Source organism: Globicephala melas, chromosome 1, assembly GCF_963455315.2.
Source record: "Globicephala melas chromosome 1, mGloMel1.2, whole genome shotgun sequence".
NCBI lineage: Eukaryota > Metazoa > Chordata > Mammalia > Artiodactyla > Delphinidae > Globicephala > Globicephala melas.
In genome coordinates, this window is record NC_083314.1 from 106783518 (window position 1) to 106809565 (window position 26048).

Genomic DNA, 26048 nt, shown 5'->3' on the forward strand with positions numbered 1-26048 from the left:
TTGAGTATACACCTGGAAGCAGAGTTGCTGGATCAAATGGTAATTTCATGTTTAACTTTTTGGAGACTCAGCAGACTATTTTCCACAGCTGCTGCACCATTTTACATTCCCACCAGTGTACAGCGTTCCAATTAATTTCTCCACATCCTCAACAACTCTTGTTCTTTTCTTTTCTTTTTTCTTTACTGTGATTTTATTAAAAACCATCCTAGTAGCTAGTAGTAGGTGTGAAGTGGTATAAAGAAATTTAAGTAAATGGAAAGATCTCATGTTCATGTATTGGAAGACTTCATATTGTTAAGATGTCAACACTACCTAATATGATGTATAGATTTAATTCTATCAACCCTGTCAGTCTTTTACAGAAATGGGAAAGCTGATCCTGAAATTCATATGGGGTTACAGGGAGCCCTAAATAGTGTAAACAATCTTGAAAAAGAACAGAGTTGGAGGACTCACATTTCCCAATTTGAAAACTGACTACAAAGATAGAATAATCAAAACAGTGTGGTACTGGCAACAGGATAGACATATAGATCAATGAAATAGAAATTGAGAGTTCAGAAATAAACCCATACATGTATGGCCACCTGATTTTCAGCAAGGGTACCAAGACCATTTGATAAGGAAGAATATTCTCTTCAACAAATGGTTCTTGAAAAACAGGACATCACCATGTGAAAAAATGAGCTTTGACTCCTACCACACACCACATAAAAAAATTACTCAAAATGGATCAGTGATCTTTATGGTTTTAAAACACGTAAGGATAAATTTTCATGAGCTTAGATTTTTGGCAGTGGATTCTTAGATATGGATTCTTTGACACCAAAAGGATGAGCAACAGCAACAACAACAACCGAGAAACAGATAAATTGGACTTCAAAATCAAACCTTTTGGGCATCAAAGGACATTATCCAGAAAATGAAAGGGCAACCTGCAGAGTTGAAAATATTTGAAACTGACATATTTAAGTGTTTAGCATCCAGAATATGTAAAGAACTCTTTCAACAAAAAGGCAAACAACTCAATTTAAAAATGAGCAGAGAATTGCAGTATTACTTACCATAACCAAGACATGGAAACAGCCTAAGTGTCCACCAGTGGATGAATGGTTAAAGAAAATGATACACATGAATACACACACACATAGTGCACATGCTGGAATATTATTCAGCCAATAAAAAGAATGAAATCTTGCCATTTGCAACAACATGGGTGGACCTTGAGGGCATTATGCTGGGCAAAATGAAATAAGTCAGATAGAGAAGGCACATATCACATGACCCACTTATATGTGAACCTAAAAACAAACAACAAACCCCACCGAGCTCATAGATACAGAGAACGGATTGGTGGTTGCAAAAGATGGGAGGGTGAGTGAATTGTGGTTAAGGGGGTCAAGAGGTAGAAATTTCCAGTTATAGATAAGTCATGGGGATGTAATGTACAGCATGGTTACTATAGTTAACAATAGGCAACTGTATTTCCTGTTTGAAAGTTGCTAAAGAGTAGATACTGCAAGTTCTCATCTCGAGAAAAAAGATTGTAACTACCTATGATGATGGATATTAACTAGACATTGTGGTGATCATTTCACGATATATGCAAATACTGAATCGTTGTTTGTTTTGTTGTTTGTATACCTAAAAACTAATATAACGTTATATGTCAATTGTACTTCAATAAAACTTTTTTTTTAAGTAAGCAGAAGACTCGAATAGACCTTTCTCCAAAGAAATATACAAATATCAACAAACGTATGAAAAGATGCTCAACATCATTAGGCTTTAGGGAAATGCAGATCAAAACCACTATGAGGTTTCCACACTCACTAGGATATCTGTAATAAGTAAAAACGAAAAGGAATGTTGGCAAGGAGATGGAGAAATTGGAACCCTTGTATATTGCTGGTAGAAATATAAAATGGTCAGCTACTGTGGAAAACACTCTGGTGGTTCCTCAAATGTTTGTTTAAACATAGGATTATCATATGACCCACAATTCAATTCCTAGATATATGCCCAAAAGAATGGAAAACTGATGTTCAGACAAGTATGTGTACACATGTTTGTGGCAACATCATTCACAAAAGAGTGGACATAGCCCAAAAGTTCATCAGCAGAAGAATAGATAGGCAAATTGTGGTATATACATACAATGAAATATTCAGCCATAAGAAGGAATGAAGTACTGATGCATGCTATGAATAATATGGATGAATGTCCAAAACATTGAGCTAGGTGAAAGAAGCCAGACACAAAAGATCACATATTGTATGATTCCATTTGTATGAAATATCCAGAATAGATAAATCCATAGAAACAGAACAGAGGTTGGTGGTTGCCAGAAGGTTGAATGGGAAAAGGGTGAGAAACTGCTTAAGAGGTTTTACTGTGGACTGATGGAAGTGTTTTAGAGCTAGATAAAAATTTGTGGTTGTACAACATTCAGAATATCCTAAATGCCACTGAATTGTTCATTTAAAAGTGTTATTTGAATTTTGCCTAATTGTCTAAAGAAGAAGGCTACAGAACTGAAGGGTATATGGCTCAAGGAAATGACGCATTTAGTTTGAGTAATTGTGGTAGAAGGTGGAAATAAGGGAGAACATATAACATCCCAGTGCTGAAACCCATTGGTTGAGGTCAGGGTAGGACCAGAAGCAAGTGAGCTAGCTTGTATGAAGAGGCTGAGAGGACTGGAAGAGCCCTCAGGGCTGGAGTTGGGCATGTCTTAATCAGCATTGTGGTTGCATTGATACTAAAAGGAGAATGCAATGTGGAGTAGCGCAGAGCAGGTCAAGGTTGGCAACTACAGAAGTGACTTACAGTAGGTTGTCAGATGAATACCCTATAGGAACTGTAGCCCAAGGCAAGGGAGTTTAAGACATAAAAGAGACAAGAATTTGGATTATCAGGAGTTGAGTGGGCTAATGAGAGAGCAGCTTGGGCAAGTGTTGAACATGGAGGCTATTATCCATAGCTGTGATTTACGTGATTTGGGAAGATGTGGTGTTAGGATAGGCCATCTCTGTTAATGTGCCAGAGTAGAGCAGACATATTTTTATATTTTATTTATTTTTTTTATGTCCTTCTACTTAGGAATAAGGTTGTTCCCAGAATCTCAGTGAATCTGAGATGGTCTCACTTAAAAGGGCTGGAAGTGACAGAGGCCAAGTAGGCTATTATATGAATATTGGGAATGTGGATAGTATGATAGCTAATGAGGGTGACACTCCTACAGTGAAAAGGATCAAGGTGGTCTTCAATATACTAAATTACAACTAGAAAAAAATGTAAAAAGATAAATAAGAAATACCATGCAAACACTAAGCAAAAGAAAGCTGGAGTGACTGTATTAATATCAGATAAAGTAGACTTCAGACTTCTTGGAATAAAGAGGTACATTACATGTTGGTAATATGGTCAGTTCCATAAGAAGACATAACAATCTTAGGATTGTTATGTATTTAGGAATATATGTCTCCTAATATGTGTATGCTCCTAATGATAGGGGAGCATGAAGCTGAACTGATAGAACTGAAAAGTGATGTGGACAAATCCACAGGTACAGTTGGAGTCTTTAATACCCCAGTCTCAGTAATTGGTGAAACAAGTAGGTGGAAAATCATTATGGAATGGATATCAAAGACCAACCAGCTTGGCCTGGTTGGCATTTATGGAACACTTCACCTAATAACAGAATACATGTTATTTTTAAGGACACATGGAACATTTACAAAGATATTTCTGGAGATAAAGATATTCTGGACCATAAAATAAATTTTGACAAATTTAAAGTAACTGAAATCATAAGAAGTATCTTCTTTGACTCTAACAGCATTCAGTTAGAAATTAATAACAGATATCTGGGAAATCCCTAAAATATTTGGAAACTAAACAACACATTTTTACCCCTGTGTCAAAGAGAACATCTCAAGGGAAATTAGAATGTGTTTTGAATTAAATGAAAATGAGGACACAACATTATCAAAATTTGTGAGATCTGCCTAAAGCAGTGCTTAGAGGAAATACTATAGCATTGAATGCTTATATTAGGAAAGGATATAAGTCTCAAACCAACAATCTAAGCTTCTACTTCAAGAAACTAGACATGTAAGAGGAAATTCAACCTAAAGCAAGAAGCAACAAGTAATAGAGTAGAAATTAATGAAATTGAAAACAGTATAAAACAAAAATAGAGAAAATCTGTGAAATCAAATGCTCGTTCTTATAAATCATCAATAAAGTTGATAAAACTCTGTCTAGACTGACTAAAGATAGAAAAACAAAAGCCAGTTTAGGGGTGACATTGACTTTTTACAGATGTAACCAAGTTGTCTTGTCTCATATCCTGGATTTGTCTGATTCCTTTCTCATGGGGTCATATTTCCTGTAAACTAGATTCAGTTAAACATTTTTAACATTTAGATTATAGATGATGTTGTGCTTTAAATCAGGAATCACATAATGTAAGTTCCCACTATTAGTGATGATTCTGAGTTTGATCACCATGCTAAGTTTGGTTACCGCACAGCCTTTCCCTTGTAAAGGTATGGTTTCTTCTTTGCCACGATTAAGTAATACGTTGGGAAATACTTCTGTACCAAATAAATATCTTGCCCTCTATTCACCTTTTACCTATGGTTTTAGCATTCTCTGATTGGATTTCCAAAATTGAGATTTTCATATTTTCTCATTTTTTTCTGCACTGTTAGCTAATGTTCCTCTGTAAAAGAGACTTTTCTCTTTTTCCCCTTCAATCTCTCTCTCTTACTCACTATGAATACTTTTCTATCACTCCAGACTCATGGGCTTTTGTTTGTTTTGATGTTTCATATCATATTTAATGATTTTAATGCTATTGGTACAATGATATATATTAAACTTCTGAGCAGCAGTTTTTAAAAGGTAAATTTTATTTTTAATAAATTTTGAGTATTGATATGCTTTAAAAAGCATTTGTGCAGTACTCAATCATTGAGTAATTGTCTTTAACACATCATTGCATTTTATGCTGGCTCTTGATACTTTGAACCTGATATTGCTGGTTTTCAAAAACGATCGTGTTAATTATTTTTTTAAATTGAGGTATAGTTGATTTACAATATTAGTTTCGGGTGTACAACATATATATTCAGAGATTACACTCCTTTAAAGTTATTACAAAGTAATGGCTATATTTCCCTGTGCTATACAATATGTTGTGTTAATTTATTATTTAGTATTTACGCTAAATAAAATTTAATATTTACTTATATTTAGTAATTTTAAATTAAATAATAAATATTAAACTAAGCACAAGATAAACCAAGCATTGAGATTAAATTATCCCTTTAAGTATTTGTTATACATGTTGCATGCCAGTTTTTCTAGGAAACCCATAGAAGTAGAAATGATCCAATGATATTTCATACAGTTGCATGTCTGACTTTGTCCTTTTTGAGTGTGATGGGGCACAGATGTGTTTATATTGGATGATTTTTCCTGATGAGACCAACTGTCTGAGTCTTGCTTGATCTATTTATAAACTTTTTGCCCTATACATGACTGCTTATCATTCAGGTGTCCTGAATAAGTAATTGTTGTCCAGCAGTTTGTTGGCTAGGATCAGGGTATACAAGAAGGACTGTAACACTTAAAGCTGCTGAGCGCTGAAATGACTGCCTTTTGAGGTTGTTGGGACCTTTGTACCAGGAAGTACTTAACAGGAGGCTAGGCAAGATTTCTTTCGATCTTCCTTCCTCTTCCTATAATTCTAGAAGAAAATATGAAATAATTATGTGATACTTTTAAGAACCAAGGATTTGATATGAGGAATAAAAACTAATCTTACTTAGATTAAACACATGAATAAACATTAATAAACTAAAAACTATCCATTAGTGCAAGTTGTGAAATCGTCTAGATAATTTATTTTAGAAAGTGTGTTTGTTAAGCAGCATTTAGAATTGCCCCACACCTGATTTACCTAGTGGGTTTGTTTTTCTTTATGAATATGGAAATTAATGTTTAATATATCTTCCTGCATTATAAACACTTTTAAACTCTACTTTGGTGACATTTCAAGAAAAAGCCATTTAATTTGTAATTATTGGTAAGTTTATGTACATCTTCCTAAAAATCCAAACTAGACTGATGACTTAACACATTAAGCTTCGTAAACTCTCAGTATGCCTAGAAATCTGAACAGAAGCTTTCTTCCAAACTAATTTTGGCCTTAGTCTAAGATTAACTGTTTTATATTCATATGTAATCATCTCTTTTCAGCTTAAATAATAAGTGAACATTCATTTTAGTGGAAATAATTGTTTTCTTAACATTTTCTTCATCAAACTATCTTGGAGTTTGTGTATATAAATCATCAGAGATAATCTTCCACTTTTTAAAGGATGTGTGTAATTTTTCAGATGTTGGGAATAAATAATTTTAAAATGATATACCAAGTAAAAAATAAACTTATTTATTTTTGGCTGCGTTGGGTCTTCGTTGCTGAGCACGGGCTTTCTGTAGTTGCAGAGAGCGGGAGCTACACTTCGTTGAGGTGTGTGGGCTTCTCAATGCGGTGGCTTCTCATTGCAGAGCACAGGCTCTAGGCATGCAGGCTTCAGTAGTTATGGCATGCAGGCTCAGTAGTAGTGGCTCTCAGGCTCAGTAGTTGTGGCGCACGGGCTTAGTTGCTCCGCGGCATCTGGGATCTTCCTGGACCAGGGCTGGAACCTGTGTCCCCTGCATTGGCAGGTGGATTCCTAACCACTGTGCCACCAGGAAAGCCCCCAATTTCTCAAAAAAGTTTAGTGTGACAAATCTTTAAATAGTACATCCATATTGCTTGGATTTTTAAAAAAAGACTCATTGGAACATGTGGTAGAGGGGATTACAAACATCTTTTTTGGGATCATATGCTGGGTGGGAGAGCAACTTTTTATTTAAGTTTTTTTCTCCTTTAATATTGTCTTGCATAGAACCATTCTGGACTCTTTGATAGTACAGGCATTTTCTCAGATGCTTTGGATGTAACAATGGAAATGTACCATATCCCCACACTATTACAAATTTTGTTTCGTTTTGAAACAGATTTCTTTTTTTTTTTTTTTGCGGTACTCGGGCCTCTCACTGTTGTGGCCTCTCCCGTTGCGGAGCACAGGCTCCGGATGCGCAGGCTCAGCGGCCATGGCTCACGGACCCAGCCGCTCCACGGCATGTGGAATCTTCCCGGACCGGGGCACGAACCCGTGTCCCCTGCATCGGCAGGCGGACTCCTCACCCACTGCGCTACCAGGGAAGCCCCCAAATAGATTCTTATAGGTTATTTTTGCAGCATTGAATTTCCACTCTCATTGTTTAATATATGGTTTATGATGGGGGGGGTTTGTTGTTGTTTTTTAAACCACGAGTTGACTAGCTAATTGATTCAGCAAATAAGGTTTCTCACTTACTATGAAAAGTACGGTTTAATTCTGGCAATGTAGTGGTAAATCACACTATCCTTGGCATTGATTGTATAGTATTTATAGAGATAGATATTGTGAAAATTATTTAATTAGAGTGGCAATTAGTACGACGAGAGAAGAATACAGCAATGCAGTCACATCTTCAGGCTCCACTTCTAATTCTAGTTCTCTTGCTGTTTTCACCACATCTGCAGTTACTTCTCGCACTGACTTGAACCTCTCCACGTCATCCATGAGGGTTGGAATCAGCTTCTTCCAAGCTCCTGTTAATATTGGTATTTTGACCTTTTCCCATGAATCATGAATGTTCTTTTTGTTTTGTTTTGTTTTTTTGGGTTTTTTTGGCGGTATGCGGGCCTCTCACTGCTGTGGCTTCTCCCGTTGCGGAGCACAGGCTCCGGATGCGCAGGCTCAGTGGCCATGGCTCACAGGCCCAGCCGCTCCGCAGCATGTGGGATCTTCCCGAACCGGGGCACAAACCCGTGTCCCCTGCATCGGCAGGCGGACTCTCAACCACTGCACCACCAGGGAAGCCCTCATGAATGTTCTTAATGGCATCTAGAATGGTGAATCCTTTCCAGAAGGTTTTCAATTTACTTTTCCCAGATCCATCTAAGGGATTGCTATTTATGGCAGCTATTGCCTTACGAAATGTATTTCTTAAATTTTTTGAAGACTTGAAAGTTGGAATTATTCCTTGATCCATGGGCTGCAGAATGGATATTGTGTTAGCAGGCATGAAAATAGTATTAATCTCATTTTACATCTCCGTCAGAGCTTTTGGGTGACCAGGTACATTGTCAGTGAGCAGTAATATTTTGAAAGGAATCTTTTTCTGAGCATTAGGTCTCAACAGTGGGCATAAAATAGTCAATAAACCATGTTGTAAACAAATGTGCTATCGTCAAGTCTTTGTTACCATTTAGAGAGCATAAGCAGAGTAGTTTTAGCCTGATTCTTAATGGCCCTAATATTTTCAGAATGGTAAGTGAGCATTGGCTTCAGCTTCAAGCTTCCAGCTTCATTAGCCCCTAACAAGAAAATCAGCCTGTTCTTTGAAGCTTTGAAGCCAGGCATTGACTTCTCTTCTAACTGTGAAAGTTTTAGATGGCATCTTCTTCCAATAGAAGGCTGTTTCATCTACATCAAAAATCTATTGTTTAATGAGCTGCCTTCATTAATGACTTTAGCTAGGTCTTCTGGATAACTTGCTGCAGCTTCTATGTTAGAACTTACTGCTTCACCTTGCACATTTATGTTATGGAAAAGGCCTCTTTCCTTAAACCTCATGAACCAATCTGTTTTAGCTTCAAACTTTTCTTCTGCAGCTTCCTCACTTCTCTCAGCCTTCATAGAACTGAAGAAAGTTAGGGCCTTGGTCTGGATAAGGCTTTGGTTTAAGGGAGTGTTGTGACTGGTTTGATCTTTAATCCAGACCACTAAAACTTTTTCCATTATCAGCAATAAGGCTGTTCTGCTTTCTTATCATTTGTGTGTTCAGTGGAATAGCACTTTTAATTTTCTTTAAGAGGGACTTCCCTGGTGGTCCAAAATCCGCCTTCCAATGCAGGGGACGCGGATTCGATCCCTGGTTGGGGAACTAAGATCCCACATGCTGCAGGGCAACTAAGCCCACGCTCCAGAACTACTGAGTCCGCGCACCTCAAGTAGAGAGCCCACATGCGGCAAACTACAGGGCCCACGTGCTCTGAAGCCCGTGTGCCACAACTAAAGAGAGAAAACCCACACGCCACAACTAGAGAGAAGCCCACATGCTGCAATGAAGAGCCGGCGCACCGCAACAAAAAGATCCCGCATGCCGCAACAGAGATCCCGCGTGCCGCAATGAAGGCCCAACGCAGCCAAAAATAAATAAATATTTTTTAAAAGTTAGGATCATTGTCAAAAAAAAAAAAACATTAAAAATAAATTTCCTTTAAGAATTTTTCCTTGGGCGTCCCTGGTGGCACAGTGGTTGAGAGTCCGCCTGCCAATGCAGGGGACACGGGTTCGTGCCCTGGTCCGGGAAGATCCCACATGCCGCGGAGCGGCTGGGCCCGTGAGCCGTGGCCGCTGAGCCTGCGCGTCCGGAGCCTGTGCTCCGCAATGGGAGAGGCCACAACAGTGAGAGGACCGCGTACCGCAAAAAAAAAAAGAAAATTTTTTTAAAGAAAAAAAACCACGAATTTTTCCTTTACATTCACAACTTGGCTGTTTGGTACAAGAGCCCTAGTTTTTGGCTTATCTTGGCTTTCGACATGCCTTCCTCACTAAATTTAATCATTTCTACCTTGCGATTCAAAGTGAGAGACATGCAACTCTTCTTTCTCTTGAACACTTGGAGGCTGTTGTGGTTTTATCAAATGGCCTGATTTCAGTAGTGTTGTATCTCAGGGAATAGGGAGGCCCAAGGAAAAGGATGGGGGGAATGGCCAGTCTGTGGAGCTGTCAGAACACAAACAACATTAGTAACACCGAAAGTCACTGGTCACAGATCATCCTAACAAATATAATAATAATGAAAAAGTTTGAAATATTGTGAGAATTACCAAAATGTGACACTGACTTGAAGTGAGCAAATTGTTGGAAAAATGGCACTGATAAACTTGCTTGAAGTAGGGCTGCTACAAACCTTCAATTTGTAAAAATTGTATCTGCAAAGTGCAATAAAGCGAGGAGCAATAAAACGAGGTATGCCTCTATTAAATAATACCCACTGTAAGCACTATTAACAGATGGTGATATATAAGGCTATTGCGGTGGTTCAAAGAAAGAGATGAGAGCATAAATAAAAACAATGACTGTGAAGATGGAAAGCAGACAAATTCAAGAGATGTGCAAGTTACTAAGACTTTGTGATTGATTTGGTATGGGTTGAGTATAAGAGGGGAAGTTTTGACTTGGTCAATTGTTAGATGGTGGGATCCTTAGCATATAGTAGTAAATACATGAGGAGGAAAAGATGGGGAGTCCAGTTTTGACATGTTGAATGTGAGGTGAGTATGAGGCTAAAGAGATGAACAAAACCAGTAGGAAGTTGTGAATGTGAATCTGTAGCTTAGTAGAAAGATCAGAGCTGAGAATATGGACTTGAGAGTCATCGCTTTCTATGTATCTGTATATCTGTCAATATCTGTCTATATATTTATTGTCCCTAGAGTTCCATTATTGTGTGTTCTTTCTTCCTCCCTCTTCCTGTCCCTCTTTCCCTCCTTTTTTTTTTTTTTTTTTTTTTTTTTTTTACTATTTACATATACAAAGTATCTGATAGTGTCTTTATACAGACTGTATTAGTGGATGAAATCACATAGGAGGAATCTACAAAATAAGAAAGTTAACAGGAAGATTGAGAAAAAACACACAATATTGGAACCCTGGGGCCTACTGATTGATACACACAGACATATACACACACAGATACATGTAGACATACATACCTATAATTAAGTAGTTCAGCTGACAGAGGAGACAGAGAAAATATGAGGTAGAACCGTGAAACAGTAATACCTCAGAATCTGAGGGAGGAGAAATTTTTGAGTTGTCAGTTGTTTTAAATTCCATAGACTATCTGGTGAAGGTAAGAGCTGAATAAAAGGGCTTTCCATTGAGTTTTTATATTGTTATTGGGTATTAATATTGTTAGCGATTAGAGCAGTTTCATCAAGGGATGAAGACTAAAGCTAGTTTGCAGTGGGTTGAGGAACAAATGGGAAATATGAGAAGAGAAATAGCATGTACACTATAGAATGTATCCCATTAACAATAGAGGATGATTAGAAGTTTTGTAAATTTTATTGATAAAAATTTGTTCCCAATATTAGTACAGTTTTTTGTTTACTTGGTTGGATCAGTTGGATTATACCAGATCAATGGTTTCATTCTCATTTTGGCTATTTGGGTTTGATGTATTCCTGGGGCTCTCCTGATAGAGTCTTGGAAAATAAATGTGAAGTAACATAGAGCTTTAGATTAAAAGCAAAAAATTCTAGTATTACTCATAAAGTAACTATGACTAATTAAACAAAAATCATAGCACCTGCATTTTGGATGTGGTCATTCCAAAATTGCCATTCTCCTATTTGGTAAGGTAAGTATTTGCTAAGCTGTTACACCTATTGCAGATGTACTTCTTGTATTGATATATTGTTTTAATAGTATCAGAAAATTACTAGGAGAAACAACATGTAGTACACTGAATTTAAAAATTCTTATTTGCCTAATAAGTGAATGGTGCATTTTTAAAAATATCTTTTTGGGTAACTGGGGCAAGGGAGTACCATATGTTTTAATTAAGTATTTAATAGTTTTTAAATAGAGTTTTAATTTGATGTCTGTTTTGTTCCTAATGTCTTGAATAGTAAAAGGAACCATTCTTTACTTGTGCTAGTTCAGTGGGAGATTATTCCCTATGACTCTATGTTGGAATTTTGAGTTGTCGCTATTTTTTTACTACGTGAGTTAAATGTGAAGTGATAGTTTATTTTAGGAAGTCTTTTATAATGGTGAATTCAATATCTTTTTGCTTTTTTGAACAGCTTTGTGTAGAAACTAGTTTAAAAAAAGGGATTTCTAAAGTAGCTGTATTGGTATAAAGTAGGAAAGGAAATGGAAAGGTTTCATGCTTCCATGGCTAATTTCTTTATGCAGCATCTTCTTTTTCTTTGCTTCCAGCAGTCATTTTCATGAGTATATTTAAATAGGTCTACATTTCTAACAGCAAATACATTTTTATTCTTTCGGGATTTAGGATGGTTCACGTTATTGTGGATGCTTTGTTTTTATTTCTATTAGGTTAAAATAGAATTTTCAGTAAATACGTACTTGCCTTCTGTAGTCTGTAATGGTGCTGTCTAATAGTAATATAATGTGAGCCAGATATGCATTTTAAAATGCCATGTTAAAAGGAGTAATTAATAATTAATGAAATTAATAAATAATAAAAATTTTATTTGATTAAATTAATATTTTGTTTAACTTGACATTTGAAATATTATTTCAACATATAATCAGTGTACAAATTACTGAGATATTTTTCCTTTTTATTTCACACTAAACCTTCAAAATCCAGTTTGTATTTTACACTGAAAACTTTTCTTAATTTGGACTTACCACATTTCAAGTGCTCTGTAACCATATATGGCTGGTGGTTACACTGTTGTACAGTTCAGGTCTATAGAGCTGGAACAAATTCTTAGTATCTGGATGGATGGACAGATAAAAAAAGATATTTATCTCCTATAAATTGGATTCAGTTAGTGTAATAACTGATTATGAACACCCAATAATATGATCATCTTTATAGATATCAAACCTGGAATTTTTTGTTCATTGGAAAGTTAATTGGAGGAGATAAGCTGGAAATATTAGGTGGATGGAACTTTTACAGTCTGGTTGCCCTCAATAGTTGTATTGTGTAATTGCACTTATTTTTATTATATATACATGTTCATACTTATGAAAAATTTCAGTGTATGTCTATAACTTGTAGCATAAATGCAGTTCCAACTACAATGAAGATTTTGTGCTACAGCTAGAGAAGGAATTGGTCCAAGCCCGACTGAGTGAAGCTGAGTCTCAGTGTGCACTAAAGGAAATGCAGGATAAAGTTCTGGATATAGAAAAGGTAAGAACAACATAAATGCTTTCATTCCCGAATTAGAATGGGACATGTGATAGATACTTGTTAAGTACTTACTGAGTAGTGAGATTGGACTTGGTGTTTTTGCACATTAAAAATCTTACATATTATAAGAGAGGAAAGGAAAAAAATACATGATTCCCATTTATTCTTTGTTGTTGCCATACTACTCAAAGTGCCATATTTAGGGTAAAAATGGAGATTAGAGCCCTTTTAGAGGAAAACAACCAGGATAATTTTGATATGAATAATGTTTAAATGTCAGAGAAGAGAAACTTAGGGGATAGAAATTAACCATTGTCAAGATGAATAGTACTTACAGCATTTAGACTATCACCCGAATGCAGCTGGTACAGTATCTCCCAACCTTCTCGTTTCTGAAATTCTGGGGGAAGTGGGACAATTTGAACTGTAACAGTCTACAAGGTAGTAATATTGCCTCTTGGCCATTGGCCCAGTACTAACCCTTTTTGTTTTGTTTTTTAGTATATAAAATATGCTGAAAGTATTTGTCTTAAGCACATTTCAATTAATGTAATTAAACAGAAGGCAACAACTTCTAGAAGAATTAGATTTAGCTATGAAAAACTTGCCATATATTTGTTAATTTATGGAATACTTTTTGGGTCAATCCAGACCATAGTGTATTTTTTAATTTAAAGCCTGTGCTAAACACAAGTAAAAAGAACTAAAAACATAATCACATTGGTAGTTTTTTTTAAAAATGAAAATTACCATTTTTATCCCTATAGTATATAAATACATCATGTTGCTTTTATCCAAATAAAAGGTAAATTTCAAAAAAAAAAATCCACTGTGAAATTTACATTCTGACTAAGCACAAAAGTACACAAATATTAGGTCTAATCAGAAATTTCAGCTGGCAAGTGAACATTTTTACTTTGAAATATGTAGATCTGAGATATAGGAGTGAATATTTTGATTGAAACACATTGCAAATATACCTTGTTTTCATGTAAAAATAATTTTTTTAAAGAGAAAAAAGAAATTAACCATCATCTTCAAATATTATAATACCTTCATCTGCAAGAGGTGTAGAAATAGACCAATACATAAACATTTCAGCGAAAATTTCATCTAAGTGTAACTGTTACAGCTTTCCAAGCTGCAAAAAAACCACCTCCGAATATATAGGAAGATCTTAGCTGGAGGTGTACTTACAGAAGCTAACTTACCTTTTTTCAAAGTTATTAAAGAACAGATTAGTAGTGGAAATAGAAATGATTTTAGGTTTCTTACAACCCTCCGACTTGAGAGTCTCCGTTCCAGATCACAAACTCTGAATCTCTGTTCTCATTTATAAAATCATAGATGATTTGGGCTCTGTGTTGCGTTTGTTTCTTTGGCCCTTGGGTAGTATCTAGCCATTGAGTCAAAAACTCATAAATAATGGACATGAAAGATACCCTCAAATTGTTCTTAACTGTTAGAATAGGGTATAAGTACAATCAGTAGTGGAATAATTTTGCTAGAAATCTACTTGCTATTTTTATATGATTTTTGGAAAACTTATTCTCCTGTTTGCTGAGAAAAAAGCCGGCAAGAATGCTGTAAAAATTGCCTAATTAAGAGTATTCTGGGCTCCATGATTTAGGTAAGAATCTAGATCTTTTAGTTTTGAATATTTGGTAGAAAGAAATGTCCTTGGGTCCAATTTAAAAATAAATTTTTAAGTAACTTTGTTGGTATTCATGTTATAGAGTAGAAAGGAAATTGGAAGGTTTCATGCTTCCTATGGTTAATTTCTTCATGCAAGATACTTTTTTTAATGCATATACAGTAAATTTCTGGTTTTCAATTGAGAAAATATTTCAAGTCCATCATAAAAATGTGTAGTTGGCAAGAATAACTTTATTCCATCATCTCTGTGGGCTAAAATCTTCATGAAATATTTCAGATAGAAAATTTCATAGACTCAGGACTTGATATTTCGACAGTACTTCAGTTTACCTAACGAGCTTTTACTAGAGCCTAATTTAGGATTCTTTGGTCATTCCCCAGAGCAGTTTAATATGGCAACCCTATATCCTATGGTGGGTCTTTCAGCATGGTAGGAGATTAAATCTTGTACCCTTGAAGCAAATATTTAGGTCACCTTGGTGCTTATTTCTTGAATATTGATATAAATAGTGACTAAGGTACAGATGTTTTACACTCCCTTTTCAAAATGATATGCTGAGAAAATATAACAAAACAGATTTTGGACTATTCTCTTCCATAAATCTTTAAAACATAAATGATGTTCGTGCTTTGTAGTCCTAATCAGAGGTTAGTATGTTCACTGTCATATTGAAAAACATTTTTAATCCTGTTGCTCCATAATTAGTATTTTATTAAACAAAACAGAGTTAGACTTTCTGTGTCCTCAACATTAAGTACAGTTACCCTTATACCTTTCTGGTGGGAATGTAAAACATGCAACTGCTTTGGAAAAGTTTGACAATTTCTTAAAAGTTAAATGTAGAATTACCATCTGATCCAGCATCTCTGTTCTTTCATATATACTCAGGAGAGTTAAAAACATATATCCGCACAAAAACTTTTACATAAATGTTCATAGCAGTGTTATTCATGTAACCCCAAAGTGGAAAAACCCACATTTCCATCAACTGATGAACGTGTAAATAAAATGTGGTATATCTGTACCATGGAATATTATTTGGCAATAAAAAAAAATGAAACTTGAAAACATGCTAAGTGAAAGAAGCTAGTCATAAAAGGCCATGTATTTTATGATTCCATTTATATGAAATATTCAGAATAGGCAAATTCATAGAGACATAGATTAGTGGTTGCCAGGGGCTGGGGGTAGGGGAAACGTAGAGTGACTGCTAATGGTATAGGGTTTCTTTTGGGGGTGATTAAAATGTTCTGAAATTAGTTCATGATGTTGATTGCACAACCCTGTGAATACTCTTAAAACCACTGACTAGGGACTTCCCTGGTGGTGCAGTGGTTAAGAATCCACCTGCCAATGCAGGGGACATGGGTTTGAGCCCTGATCCGGGAGGATCCCACATGCCGCAGAGCAACTAAGCCCGTGCACCACAATTACTGAGCCTGCGCGCCGCAACTACTGAAACCTGCATGCCTAGAGCCCATGCTCCGCAACAAGAGAAGCCACTGCAATGAGAAGCCTGCGCACCGCAACGAAGAGTAGCCCCCACTTGCTGCAACTAGAGAAATCCCATGTGCAGCAATGAAGATCCAGCACAGCCAAAAATAAAATAATTAATTAAAAAAACAAAACAAAACCCACTGACTAGTGTTCATTAAAAGGGTAAGTTTTATGGTTTGTGAATTATATCTCAATAAAATTAAATACAATTACATATGGGAGAAAACAGCTCATTATTTTGTTGTATTTTATTGTTATATATGCTGTATTTTATTCTTAAAATTAAAAAAAAATCCCCAATTAAATTTTCTCTTGCTTTAGAGAAACAACTCGTTTCCTGATGAGAATAACATTGCAAGGCTTCAGGAGGAACTCATTGCTGTGAAACTGAGAGAGGCAGAAGCTATTACGGGTTTAAAAGAACTTAGACAACAAGTCAAAGATTTAGAGGAACACTGGCAGGTATATCAAAATATTTTGTGTGCTTTAAAAAAGAAAGGTAAAACCTGAATATCCATTTTGTGTGAATTTGAAGTAGTTAATGACCAACGCTAGGATCTGAGTTTAAAGTGAGAAAGACCCTGTTTAATATACAAAACTGAGAGCATTTATAAATTGAAAGTACCTTTAGGCTTTTTCTCCCTTTCTGATTCTTATAAGTAAATAAAAGATAAAATAGAGATCAAGTCATTTTTATTGTGTTGTTACACCATTGTGATTTGTGTAACTTTTTCTAAAGAACTAAAAGAAAATACTTCTTTATATAGTACTTATTTCTTCTCCTGTTGATATTAAATTCATTGGTCAGTATGAAACATCAGAAGGGTGACACCAATATAAATTTGTTTATGAATTTGTAACTTCTTTTGAAAATGGTTTTCCCACAAAATAAAACAGACATTCAGTTAGTTATATGCCCACAAATTTATTCACCCACAAATTTATTCACATATGAGGGAAACTATTGATAAGTAGCAAAAAAACAAAACAAAACAGAATCTATAAGAGAGAAGGGAGAGAGGGAAGAAAAAATAAACTACACATCATTTCAGAATAGTGATCTTGGTATGAATTTGGGATGGGGGATGCATCTAGCAAAGACTGAAGTCAGTCCTTTAAGTTACCATGGCTTTTTTTTTTTTTTAAGAAGTATCAGGTGGCATTAGAAATTAGAAACAAATGAAACAAAACTGTCCTTCACCACAGATATTTTGAGAACACTGCTCTCAACTTCTAATATTGTTTCCTTAATTCGTGAAAGGCCCAATTTTCCCCTTTTCTTGGGATTTCATTACAAAATAATGTAAAAATCTCTCAGAAAAAAATTAGGGTGAAAAATGTATTCTTTACAATAATTAATCCACAGTATAAAAAAAATTGAACTATATCTGAGTTTATATCACACATCTGCCACTTACTGGCTGTGTGACCTTTCTGAAGTTACTTACTCACAATTTCCATTTTCTCACCTCTATATTTAAAATAATAGTGTTTAACTTTTAAGATTTTCTGGGGATTAAATAAAATGATTCATATAAAGTGCCTTATACAGTACTGGGCCTGAAATAAGTGCTTCGTTAAGTTGGCTCTTACTGTAATACTGGGAATATTTGTTGCGATATAATTTTTTTGTATCTCAGCGCCACTTAGCTCGTACTACTGGGAGATGGAAAGACCCACCTAAGAAAAATGCTGTGAATGAGTTACAAGATGAACTGATGACCATTCGACTTAGAGAAGCTGAAACACAGGCAGAAATAAGAGAAATAAAACAAAGGATGATGGAAATGGAAACACAGGTATAATGGAAAAGCCTAAGAGCTTTAAAAAATACTGTTAGCCCATTAAAAGTTTATGCACAAATTGTATCATCCTTAGAACAGAGCCAAAAGGTGGACATATGAAACTGTCTAGACTGCAGTTTTCTAGCCCAGATAAAAAGGGCTAAAAGTGTATTCCTTGACAGCAGAGATTTAATATCTTCTTTGACTCTTTCAACAAAGTTTAAACAAGTCATAAAACTCTATATGACTTTGTTTCATTGTTGTACAACCTGAAAGGGAATACTCATGTTGAGCAAAATTTCTTAACCTCAACAATATTAACAGTCAGGACCAGTTAATTCTTTATTGTGAGACTGGCCTGTGCATTGTAGTATGTTTAGCAGCATCCCTGGCCTCTCTACCTACTACCATATCCCTCTACCCTCTACTCAGCACCACGCCCCTGCCACATTGTGATGGCCAAAAGCATCTCCACACATTGCCAAATGTCCCCTGGGGGGCAAAATTGCCCCTGGTTGAAAACCACTGATGTAGAATATAATGTGAATGATGCTTCCTAAAGTGTAATGTGGTGACTCTGAGCAGTCAATTCCGAAATTACACTTCTTTCTTCTCAAGTCCCATTTTCTCTAATAAATCTTATCTCAAATATGCTTGACTTAAGATCTGCAAAGTCCTTTTTATGTAACCCATTTACGTTATAAAAGTACCTTTGGTACATTTGGTTTTTATGTGGTACATCTGTGTGGACTATATTCTTTATTCTCTGTAATGTTATTCAGTTTTCAAAATACTTATTCAGTCAGTAGGGGGCATAGTTAACTCATATATCATTCTGTATACTTACTGCAAAATGATTATCCCAAACAGACTCATATATAGAGAGAACAAACTGATGTTCATCAGAGGGGTGAAGGATTGGGGTTGGTAGAAATAGGTAAAGGGGATTAAAAGGTACAAACTTCCAATTATAAAATAGTTGTCATGGGCATATAGTATACAGCATAGGGAATATTGTCAATAATATTGCAATAACTTTGGACAGTGATGTTATCAGACTTACTGTGGTGATCAATTTGCAATGTATATAAATGCCATACCATATGGCATTTATATGTCACTACGTTGTATACCTGTAAATAATATGTCAAGTGTGCCTTAATAAAAAAATTAAAAATACATAGAAGATATTAAAAAAAATGATTATCCCAACTTAAACATGGAAATGATTATCCCAACTTGAACATGGTAATGTGGATATGTAAATCCTTTAGATTAAATGTATCTTGTTTTACATTGTTCAAAGTTATTTTCTTGTATTGTTCATTGTAATTAAAAATAACAGTAAGATTATGAAAAGTAGAAATCCAGCTTTGTGATGGTAAGTTTTATTTTTATAATCAGATTTTATCCCAGTATAGATATTAAAGATGCAAACACAACTTTTAAGCCAGTGTTCAGGATTTATTTCAGAGTGACTGTAGGTGAATGGATCAAACTCAGCAAATGTGATTTTGGGAACTTGTGACTACAAAGCAGTATGCAGCCATCAAAGATCTTACACTTAAAAAAAAAAAAAAATCTTACACTTGAGAAATCAGGCAAGCACAAACTGTATTTAATATAATTCACTATGTGAGATAATCAAGGTTAACTAAATTTACTGTGGTAATCATTTCGCAATATATGTAAGTCAAGTTATTATGCTGTACACCTTAGACTTATACATGCTATATGTTAATTATATCTCAGTAAAACTGGAAGCAATATATAATTCAGAAATTTGTAAGTAGAGAGTTAGATAGAAATTGCTATGGAGACTAGGACAGGACAGTTAATTGCAACTTGGTGGTTTGGAGAAAGGCTTCCTAAGGAATTTGTATTTTGCACTGTGCCTGACTAATGATCGTGGCTCCTAAATGTCAGTGCATGTACTGGTGACGATCCATGAAGTTTTCTCATTGCAAAGTGAGGAAAATAAAAACAGATAGTGTCGTATGATGTTAATGCTGTATTAGTCATCTAAAGAATATTACATCAAACACCTATGTATCCAGCATCCAGATTAAGAGATAGGTCCTTGTTGATACATGTAGCTCCAGTTCTTTCATTTTAATGACTTTTAGAAAAGTCCACCTGATAAGTATACCTTGGTTTATGGAGCCACTTTCCTTTTCGTACCGATTTTTGCTATTACAAACAGGGCTGCTCTGAGCATTCTTGCATGTTTTCTTGTGTATATCTCTAAGAGTTTCTTTAGTACAGGGGTTCTTATCTTTTTTGTGTGCCATGAACCCCTTTGGCAGTCTGAAACCTATGGACCCCATCTCAAAATGTTTTTTAATGCATAAACTACATAGGATTTCAAAGAAAACCAGTTATATTGAGGTACAGTTATCAAAATGCTGAAGAACAAGTTTGTAGTATGGAATGCAGACAGACATACACAACATATTCCCATTGCAGGAATCAGGTTTTTCATAATTTAGATTTTTTTGTACCTAAATTAAATTGTGCTATAATTTTCCTTTTGGGGGAACCTTTTATCTGGTTTTGGCACCAAGGTAAGCTGGGGGAATGAGTTGGGTTGTATTTAACTTTTTCTGTTCTCAGAAGTTTTATGTAAGATTGAAATTACCCATTACTTGAATATTTGCTGGAATTCATTCCTCTTTTTTTTGGGCCATGCGGTACGTGGGATCTTAGTTTCTCGACCAGGGATTGAACCTGTGCCCCCTGCAGTGGAAGCACGAGATCACTGGACCATCAGGGAAGTCCCTGGAATTCATTCCTTTAAACAGTCTTGTTTTTTGTTTTGTTTTGTGGGTGTAATAATTATTGATCCTAGTTGTTGAAGGGTTATAGATCTTTTCAGGTTTTCTGTTTCTTCTTGAGTCTGGTGCTGTAAGATGTGCTAAAGTTCTTCAAGACTTTTTAAGAAAAGAAAGAAGGCACAAATAAACACTATTAGGAATGAGAAAAAGGGACATAAATATAGATCCAGTGAAAATATTTTTTAAAAACATACTCTGAACAAGTTTAAGTGATACATTTGAAATTTGAGTATTTAGATGAAATGGGCAGTTTCCTAGGGAAATATAATTTGACTTGATGTGATTTTTGCTTTGGTGTTTTCTTGAGCTTCTGGGACCTGTGAATTTGTGACTGCCATGAAATTTGGAAATTTCTGGGTCATTATTTCATCACATATTTCTTCTCCCACACTCTCTTCTTCAGGGATTCCATTTACACTTATGTTAGGTTGTTTGATGTTGTCCAGCAACTCTTGGATGCTCTACTCTTTTCCCTCCCATTATTTTTTCTCTTTGTATTTCAGTTTCTATTGACTGACATATTTCTCTTGATTTATCACTAAGTTCACTGATTCTTTCCTCCAGTTTGTGAGTTGTCTGATGAGCTGTTTAAGGTATTCTTTACACCTGTTAACTGTGTTTTTTACTTCTAGTATTTGTTTAATTCTTGTAGTTTTCATTTCTTTGCTGATATTACCTATCTGATGTTGCATATTTTTCACCTTTCCCATAGAGCCCTTATTTTAAATTCCCTGTCAGATAATTTCAATATCTGTGTCATATATGAGGCTGGTTCTGTTGATTGCTTTGTCTCTTGGAAGTGTTTTGTTTTTTACCTTTTCCTATGCTGTGTAATTTTTTGTTGAAAACTAGATGTGTATCTTGTGTAGAGCAGTAGACTAAGGTAAATAGTTTCTTGCCTGGAAATGGGTACATCTTTCCTTCTACTAGGTCTTTAATGTGGGGGATTTGAGTTAATATAGTCAGGAGTTGGGCTGGTTTGAGGTTTGTTGTTTCTGTGGTTACCCTCATTGCACCACGGGCTTCAAATTCCTCTAGCAATATCTTATTTTTAGATCAGGGGTTGGTTTGCCAAAGGGTTTTCTTAATATCTTTAGGTCTTCCCTTCGTACAGTACTTCAGGGGGTCAGTCCCCAGCAGTATTTCACTGTTACTTGTTACAGGAAATTGGAGGGTCAGAGAACACTTCTGCCCTATTGTTCTGATAAAGCCTCAGTCTTAGGCTGCATCATGTCCCTGGATCTGGGGTGTTTGGTCTCATTAGTGCTCCTGTCCTACCCCCAAGCTATAGTCCTGCCCCTTCCCCAGATGCACTGATATTCCCCATGCCCCAGAGACAACAATATTTGTTGTCCTGCTCCAAGCAGATTAAACCTTTTGTTCTGTAGAGGAGATAAGCAAGAATTAGTGCCCCTGACATAACAGCTGTTTCACCCCATCCCTGCGGTCTGTACCATGGAGATCTCTTTCTCAGGACTCCCACCAATCTTTTTCGTGTGTACCTATTGGGGTCCATGAGGGAAAAGTGTATAAGAGTTTATGCACTCTATTCTCCCCACGGGCTCCACGCTCTCTAGCCAGCCCACACTTGAGCTCCACCAATTCAATGTTTATTCTAGCTGAATTATTCTTAACAGCTTCTAGCAGCATCTGCCCTGTCTCTTAGATTTTGAGGTAGTTGGTTGTCCTGTGACCTCACCTCTCTGGGTTCAACATTAGTCATGAACTTAGAGTTTGGCTGGCTTTTTTTTTTTTTAATTGAAGAGGTGGAAGCAATGTTCTTTCTGATTCTCTATATCCCCAATCAGAAATCAAAAGTCTTTTTTTTTTTAATTTTATTTATTTATTTATGGCTGTGTTGGGTCTTCATTTCTGTGCGAGGGCTCTCTCTAGTTGCGGCGAGCGGGGGCCACTCTTCATCGCGGTGCGCGGGCCTCTCACTGTTGCAGCCTCTCTTGTTGTGGAGCACAAGCTCCAGACACGCAGGTTCAGTACTTGTGGTTCACGGGCCTAGTTGCTCCGCGGCATGTGGGATCTTCCCAGACCAGGGCTCGAACCCGTGTCCCCTGCATTGGCAGGCAGATTCTCAAACACTACGCCACCAGGGAACCCCAAAAAGTCTTTATTATGATGTATTTGAAATTATTTTATTTTGTATTCTGTTTCTTCTTTCTTTCTATGTGTTTTCTTCCTTTCTTGCTTTTTATTGGATTTAGTGTTTTCTTTCTCCTTCTATTAGTTTGACTTTTATAATTCCTTTTCTTTTCTATTAGTGTTTATTACCTAAAGGAAAGAAAAAAGGAAGAAAATGCTTGCCTGACTGAACAAAGTCTAAAGTTAGTAATTATCTCTGTCATTCTTCCAAACTATATAAGGGCCTTAGAATAACTCCATGTGTTCTTCTTACATCTTACGATTATTGTACATTTTTTTATATCTCCAAATTCCTAGGCATTATTATTGTCTTATGGAGTCAGTACTCCTGTGGATTTGTCTACCTGCATGCCAATTTTTTGCTCTCTTCTTAACTTTTATCAAACAGTTTCTTTCCAGTTTTGATCATGAGTTGTAAACGCTCTCACTTTCTTAAAATAAATGTACTTTTCTCTCACTCTTGTATGTTGTTAGCTGAGTATACTTTTATAGGATGAATTTTTTTTAAGCACTACCAATTTTTCCTGTTGAGATGTCTGCTGGATATTTCACTTTCCGCCTTCACAGATACTCAGTTTTCCCCTTGATTTGCCTCTTCTTTTCTTTAGCATTTTTTAAGTTTTGTTATAATGTATTTTGATGAGGCTTTATTTATGTTGATATTTATCCTGTTTGGGACTAGTTGTGCTTCCTGAGCTGTAGATTCATGTGTAGTTGTTGTTGTTGTTGTTGTTGTAAAAGATTCCCAACTATTACCATCTTCTAAGGCCATTGTGTCTCACTTTTTTTTCTGCAACACCTGTTAGGTATATTTTATCCTGAAACACGTAATAGGTGTATTTTATACCCCCTTATTCTCTTTTCTGTGTCTCAACATAATTGAATTTTTAACATCAGTGTCTGTTAATTTAAAAAATTATATTTGGTTATTTTTCAAATTTGCTGAATGCTTTTCTGACAGTGACCTGTTCTTTGTTTATGTTTTTGCTTCCTCTTTTTATGTCTATGTCTAATAATTTTAAACATAAACTATTTTGTATAAAGCCCTTATGTGATTATTTTACTATCTAGAGTTCTTAAAAATCTATTCTTGCTATTTATTTATTTTTTTGTCTACCATTTCTCACTCATAGTCAATTCTTGGATTTTGTTTATGTGTGAGTGTTTTGTTTTGTAATTTTGGATCGTGGAATGGTATTCAGGGGTGTAGGGAGGAGTTTTGTCTGTGGGAATTCTTTGCAGCTTATGTTGAAGTTGTGTCCCTCTGTAGTATAGTTATTTGTCTTAATGGTAGGAGGTAAGACAGTAAAAAGAGGTTGTAGAACATTTTGAATACAGTACTAAGAAGTTCACTCTTAATTTTGTAGACAGACAGTGTTCATTGATTGAAAGTGAGAAAGAAGGGGATGACATAGAGGATGGTCTTAGGAAGGAGGCATTTCTTCTGTGAGTCAGGAAGATGAGTGGTGAAGATGAAGAAACCTGGAAGTGGTAGAAAGTTTTAGAGCTTAAATCTATTGGATGATCCAGATTTTAAAATTAAAACTGGAGGCAGGATCATCTTCATAGAGTGAGATAGAATAGGTTTAATAATAGTAACAACTGAGTATTTATTAAATGTCTTAAATTTCAGGCATTAGGTGAGAACTCCTTCCATAAACTTTTCTCACATAATTCTCAAAACACAGCCTTAAAAGACAAGCAGTAATATCTATGGTTCTATCAGTGTACTATAATTTGATGGCATTAGTTAACTTGACCAAGGTTGAAGAATGGTTAAATGAAGAGCCTAATTTTGCCTGTCTTTGCTTATGAAAATCCATACTGTTTCTTTCAGGCCTCTAATAGAATAATTTAGCTTTGAGAGAATTCAAGCTGGGTCAAGCCTGAATGTGAAAACTGCCTCGTGTCAGTAAATTCAAGATCTAAACAAGATCCTATTGTACAGCACAGGGAACTATATTCAATATGCTGTAATAAACCATAATAGAAAAGAATATGAAAAAGAATACATATGTAAAAAACTGAGTCACTTTGCTGTACACCAGAAACTAAAACTACATTGTAAATCAACTATATACTTCAATAAAAATAAATAAAAGATCTATTTTTTATCATGTCCTATAGTTATAATACACTAAGCAGCTAGCATGTATTGAGTTCTTACTATATATTAAGCTCTGTTAACATGTATTATTATCTTGTTTAATTTCTAAAGATAACCAAATGAGAAATAGATAGTATTTTTATGTACATTTTTCAAATGAGGAAATAGAAACTAGATATTAACTAGTTTGCTTACTCACCAAATAGCAAGCCAGAATTCAAAACCAGTCCATCCTCCATAAAAACAGACTGTGCTGTATATATTTTAGGAATGTAGAAGTTCATGTGATATATTTTGTGACATCAAAAAGTTTACAGTCCAGTAAGTGGTGGTGATACCTTTTGATTAGTCTGTGTTTTCTTTTGGGAACTGGAAAAGGGAGTTAAATTCATCGTATCACATCTATTTTATACCATATTGCCTATTTCAGAAATTAATACTTACAAGTTCTATGTAAACATCCTTATAGTTTATAGATATTTATTGTATAAATGGTAAGTGGACCTCTAATGAGAATTTCTAATATGAACCTTATGCATCCTTTTGGATGATTTGATTCTTAAAGCAGTTTTATAATTTTTTTAATGTATTTAACTATTTGTTGAATAAAATAGGCCTATAACTAATAATAATATTAAGAATATTGTTGAGGCATAATATGCGTAGGTAGAAATTTATGTTTTTTCAGGCCTTTTATCTATACTCTGAGTTTTTATATTTTTAATTATTAGAACCAGATCAATAGTAATCATCTTCGAAGAGCAGAACAAGAGGTGATCAATCTACAGGAGAAGGTGCAGTATCTTTCTGCACAGAACAAAGGACTACTTACCCAATTAAGTGAAGCAAAGCGCAAACAAGCAGAGATTGAATGCAAGGTAAATATATCATTTAGCAAGTTTATGTTTTTGTCAATATAATAATACTTTTTTTGT

General features: G+C 35.4%; 1 protein-coding gene across 7 annotated transcripts in view; it reads left to right on the forward strand.

Annotated features, from left to right (window-relative positions):
• EVI5 (ecotropic viral integration site 5) overlaps nt 1-26048 on the forward strand; it is a 208068-nt gene that overhangs the window by 115230 nt on the left and 66790 nt on the right. For 4 of the 7 annotated variants that reach the window (XM_030868669.3, XM_060302764.2, XM_030868665.3 and 1 more), the window contains 4 exons: nt 12946-13080; nt 16556-16696; nt 17875-18033; nt 25845-25991. In XM_030868669.3, the coding sequence (XP_030724529.1) occupies nt 12946-13080; nt 16556-16696; nt 17875-18033; nt 25845-25991 (582 nt within the window). The remainder of the gene's footprint in view (nt 1-12945; nt 13081-16555; nt 16697-17874; nt 18034-25844; nt 25992-26048) is intronic. The other 3 variants (XM_030868666.3, XM_060302758.2, XM_060302771.2) reach the window with 2 other exon arrangements.